This window comes from Lepidochelys kempii, chromosome 2 (genome assembly GCF_965140265.1).
Source record: "Lepidochelys kempii isolate rLepKem1 chromosome 2, rLepKem1.hap2, whole genome shotgun sequence".
NCBI classification, from domain to species: Eukaryota; Metazoa; Chordata; order Testudines; family Cheloniidae; genus Lepidochelys; species Lepidochelys kempii.
In genome coordinates, this window is record NC_133257.1 from 169,224,506 (window position 1) to 169,230,048 (window position 5,543).

Genomic DNA, 5,543 nt, shown 5'->3' on the forward strand with positions numbered 1-5,543 from the left:
AGAAAAAATTATTTTTAAATCTGAGTTGACTAGTTTTCATGAAAAGTGCTGGCTGTTGCTGGGTACTACAGTATGCAAAACTCAAGTTTAGGAACAACCTTGGGTCTTTAGGCCAGTACTCAGGCATGTCCTGGATATGATGTTATGATGCCTAGGGGCAGATAAAGTCACTTAGTAAAGTGCATCTAACTAGCTGGATTATAGTGTGGCATTAGCTTCTGCCTTGAAGCAAGAGAGGGGGGTGTTCCAAACAAGGAAAACAGAAGAAGGCCAAAATGGGAAATGGTGGTTTCCTCACATTGGTGGGGTTGAAGAGCATCTCAGATTCCTGTCTTGAATATCTTGTGTGACCAAGACAGAAAGAACGCAAAGGAAATTCCACTATCAGCCTCATCCTTCCCTCCAAAATATATCAAGCATTATGGTATTGTGCATGTTCCCTGCAGCATAAAATGCTGATATAGTAGGTAGTATATGTGAAGGCTTCCTTCTTAGGAAGCAAAGGCTTCATTTCATTTTTCACACCTGAGACATGTCAAAATGTACATTTACATACAGAGAGCAAACAGTATACTTGCCACAAGAAGCGTATCGGTTGGGGGGTCCAGAGGGCTCTTTACTCATATTCCTCATTCCTCAAGCCTACATGAAGGAGGGGACAAAAAAGGAAAAAATAGCAAAAAAAAAAAAATAGTTATCACTGAACAGGAGTGTAGACAACTTTTTTTTTTTTTTATTGAGGCAGGGCTAAAGTTAAAAAATAATAAAACAGCAGCTGTTGGATATCGCTTCAATTAGTAGCTTTGTACCAAAATTAAGTCTGTCCACTTTTAATTAAGTGAGATAAACAAACTTCTGTTCCAGGCTCAGTGGTTCCTGATTTGTTGTTCTTTTTGAGGGGTTAGAGCCCCTCCAAATCCCCTTGTATTTGCCCCTGTTTAACCAGATGGTGAATAACCCCCCCCCCCCCCACCCCGGAGCTCCTTAGACTCCTGGTGCCCTACAACAGCCTGGCCATGATCAGCACCAGGCGGGGTCCCCCGAACTAAAGCAGCACGTGGGCATGGTGGGACGTGGCCTGGAAGCCCCCACCCCCAGCAAGGGAAAGGGCTCAGCTTGACCCCCCCCCCCCCACCCGCGCCCAACCTGGTACCCACAGACACGCCACCCCCGACAGACAGACAGACACCCCGCACCCCCTCAGATACCCCTACCCCTTGACAGACACGCCTCCCCTCCCCCCGCTTTCGGGGTCCCTTACCGGGAGTGCGGGGGAGGGGGGGGCTGGGGGAGGGAGCGGGCACGTCCCCTTGGAACCCGGCTCACGCGCGCGCTGGAAGGAACCGACCCAGCACCACGCCGCCTTCCGCGACAACCACAACAATCCCCGTTTCCACGGCAACGGGGACTCTTTCAGGGCCACGCGTGGCGGAGGCGGGACTCCAGGGGCCAGAGGGAAGGGACGCGGGCGGGCCCGCGAGCCGCTACAAGCGCCGCGCGCGCGAAGGGGCGGGTGAGTGAGTGGCGGGCACCCGCCCCGCGGCAGGACCCCCGCCACGCTGGACCTTTCCCCCTTGTGGGTGCAAATGACACTCAACCCTTTGGTCCAGGAGGTGCGGCGCTGCCCAGCGCTCAGGATTGACATGCCTGACAGAGCTGGGGGCCTGAGTCAGGGGCTTTCACATTTTCTTGGGGTCTGCTCCCGTTATTCCCTCTGTAACTGATTGCCCAGACCATCTTCCATCTCCTTTCTGATTGCACAGCACCCCTCTGGCAACCGTAGCAAATGCTCACCTAGAAAAGTAACAGGAAAATATTTTTGACTTTTCTGATGATTCCGACGGTCTCTGAAGGTGGCTCCTGTTTCCTCTCTTCCTGTATAGCAGCAACTACAACTGGAGGCAGCCAGGCTACTTTCTCCTTTTGCAGACATGCAAACTCTTGTTTGCAATGAAGGACCTGGGTACCTATAGAAACAACTAGTGGAGACAAGAGACTGTAATCTGCCTGCTCTTGACAGATTGTAAGAAATGTATGGGCCTCAGTTTGGGAGCTCCTGCCCTTAATGCTCATTAATGAATTCAGGGAAGTCCTCTTGATATATGTATCAGAGATGGTAATAATGGTTTCTTCTGGTCCTAAAATCTAAATGCCAGTGGGAATAAAAGGAGTTCAGCCTTTCACAGGAGACAATGTTGGAGGATTCAGCTCCATGATATTTTTTCACTTGTTGAGTCTCTTGAAATAAGAATGTTGAACATATGTCCCATCTTTCCAGGCTGAGCTCAGGGTCCTTATGCTTGGCTTGTTCATTATGATATCACCAAGAACAGCCTGTGACATATTTAACAGCACTGAGTAGGGCAAAGGACATTCTAGGTTGACTCCTCTTATTATGATGTTATTCACTCTATCCTGAAGGCAAGTACAGTACAAGGACAGCTTTCCTTTCAAAGAAGACTTATAATTACTAGATATTACCTTATTTTAAATTCATGATTAAAATTGTGGGTCATAAATAATAATAATAATATAATTAATACCTTATTTCACCTCATTTGCATGCTCCTATTCTTTCAGTGGTGAGTGCAAAGCAAATAAAAACATGTACAGAATTCCAAAGTCTTCAGGAAGCACCTATCTACCTCAGGATGAAACAAGCCATGGCACCAACAGTGACAGCTCAGACACAGAAAATCAAAGCCAAGATCTAAACTGGTATGTATATGGATACTTTTCTTTTAAAATATTCAGTCTCTGTTAACTTTTGTCATATGTATACAAGTTATACAAATAATTATAAAATCTTTTTTAAAGTTCTTATGCTCCCAACAATGGCATATTCTCAGGGCCCAATCAAGTGCTCATTGAAGTCAGTGGCAATTGTTCCATTGATTTCAATTTGTCCTGGGACCTAAATAGGATTTGATTTTGTTTCAAATGGGCAAGGGAGGTGGTAGTTATGTAATATGATATATAAAGTCATAAACATTTGCACTGCTCAGTAATATAATCTAATAATTTACAGATATTAAATAAAGCCATTCTGTTTTGAAGCCTGTAGATTAACTATTTAGTAACATCTAAGTTATTGAGTAACTTAGTGTTACTGTCATTTATGTAAATTGTGGTTTGGAGGATAGCCATGCTTCCTCTGTCAGTAGTGTGTTTTGCTTCCGTTATTTCAAGATGCTCCATTTGGCAGAAATCAAGTTGATTCTTAATCAAGTTCTCTTTTATGAAGTAATGTCCTTTATTTAATTAGGGATGTGACAAATATTCCATTCATATGTGATTTGTATGCAAATATTGCCATTTTAAAAGGATTTCTATCTGGCCAAATCGTGAATTTGTGAGGGAAAATATGAACAAAAGAAAGCAAAACTTTGTCTTGGAATCTTTTACTGTTTGAGACAGTAGGCCAAGTACCCATTTTTCATCTAACCAAATCGTTCGCTTTTCCTGCATCTCTGACCATGTCAGGCCCTTTTTCAGTCCCTTCACTAGCTTTCTCTTGATTGCCCACATTTAACTTGAAAAACGTATTCTCTCCTGAAAGGCCCTGAAAACTTTCCCTATACCTATTCTTATTCTCAACTACCATTCAACGCTCTCACTCCACCCTTCAGTCTGTCCAAGTCACACCATTTATTGCCCTCCTCACATTCTTTTCTCATTCCCATCTCTTGTCCTTCATACATGGTGACCTATCTGCCTAGAGCATCCTATCTGCTAGGTAAATACTGGTACCCTCCAGGGATCTGTACCTGGACCAGTGCTGTTCAGCATATTCATAACTGTTCTGGAAAAAGGGGTAAACAGTGAGGTGACAAAGTTTGCAGATGATACAAATTTTTTCAAGATAGTTAAGTCCAAAGCAATCTGTGAAGAGTTACAAAGGTATCTCACAAAACTGGGCAACAAAAGGGCAGATGAAATTCAATGCTGATAAATATAAAGTAATCCACTCTGGAAAACATAATCCCAACTATACATACAAAATTATGGGGTCTAAATTAACTGTTATCACTCATGAAAGAGATTTTGGAGTCATTGTGGATAATTCTCTGAAAACATCTGCTCAATGTGCAGAGGCAGTCAAAAAACTAACAGAATATTAGGAACCATTAGGAAAGGGATAGATAATAAGACGGAAAATATCATAATACCACTTATATATATCAATTGTATGCCCACACCTTGAATAATCTGTGCAGTTCTAGTCATCCCATCTCAAAAAAAGATATATTAGAATTGGGAAAGGTATGGAGAATGGCAACACAAATTATTAGGGCATGGGACAGTTTTCGTATGAGGAGACATTAAAAAGACTGGGACTTTCAACTTGGAAAAGAGACAACTAAGAGGGGATATGATAGAGGTCTATAAAATTGCGACTTGTGTGGAGAAAGTGTATGTGGAAGTGTTATTTACTCCTTCACATAACACAAGAAGTAGGGGTCACCCAATGAAATTAATAGAGAGCACGTTAAAAACAAACAGAAGGAAGTATTTCTTCACACAACGCACAGTCAGCCTGTGGAACTTGTTGCCAGAGGATGCTGTGAAGGCCAAAGCTGTAACGGGGGTTCAAAAAAGAACTAGATATGTTCATGGAGGATAGGTCCATCAGTGGCTATTAGCCAAGATGGTCAGGGATGCAACCCCATGCTCTGAGTGTTCCAAGCTTCTGATTGCCAGAAGCTGGAAGTGGACAACAGGTCACTCAATATTTGCCCTGTTCTGTTTATTCCCTCTGAAGCACTTGGCATTGGCCACTGTCAGAAGAAAGGATACTGGGATTGATGGACTATTGGTCTGACCCAGTATCACTATTCTTATGTTCTTATAACCCAGACTGTATGGCTGCTCATTAAAGTCCCTCCTCAAAACATTGCTCTTCCCAAAAAAAGCCCATAAATCAAAATCCTCCCTGCAATTAACCACTGAACTGAAATACATACCAATAAAGCTAGAGCAGTCTAGCAAACTTAGAATAAGCTTGCTGTTCATAAGAGGCTCTGGATCGTAGAAACAGAGAAAACTGTGAAGATACTGTACAGTACACAATGGTCTTTACAATGCTTGCTCTTGATAATAAGAATGGGTAACATGAAATTTTTGAAATTCTTTGAATATCAAATCCTTGGTCTTTCTTATAAAACAAAAATACTTGATTCTAAAAACTGTGGGGATCCATAAGAGCCATCTGGTCAGGGTTACAGGCAGCAATCCTCTATACCAAGCAGCATGTGGGGGGCAGGCTACAGTGTTTCGGTGGCAAGAGACAGGTGACATTAAGAGGGAATGGATGGGACACTGGGCTCAGAGCTGGGCTGGAGGGAAGATGTTGCAGTAGAAGAGAACTGATGAAAGATAAGAGTACAGGGTCAGGACAGTTGAAAGCAGGACCAGTGGGAGAGAGCAGGTGGGAGACTGGGAAGAAGTGCTGGGACAAGATGGATGGCAGAAGCTGGGAATCTGATGAAATGAGTACAGGACATGACACAGTATTTGTGTCAAATTTCAGAAGCAGATTTGTA

The 5,543-nt window shown here is 43.2% G+C and overlaps 1 protein-coding gene across 5 annotated transcripts in view; it reads right to left on the minus strand.

Moving 5' to 3' along the window:
- The window catches only part of C2H7orf57 (chromosome 2 C7orf57 homolog), a 29,708-nt gene extending 27,858 nt beyond the window's left edge, over positions 1 to 1,850 (minus strand). Inside the window, exons 1-2 of one of the 5 annotated variants that reach the window (XM_073332735.1) lie at positions 1,795 to 1,850; positions 579 to 642 (exon numbers count right to left, since the gene is read on the minus strand). In XM_073332735.1, the coding sequence (XP_073188836.1) occupies positions 579 to 633 (55 nt within the window). In that variant the 5' untranslated portion in view covers positions 634 to 642; positions 1,795 to 1,850. Of the gene's footprint in view, positions 1 to 578; positions 643 to 1,261; positions 1,410 to 1,794 lie in introns of those variants that run through there. The other 4 variants (XM_073332734.1, XM_073332737.1, XM_073332736.1 and 1 more) reach the window with 4 other exon arrangements.
- Positions 1,851 to 5,543: the final 3,693 nt, after the last annotated feature.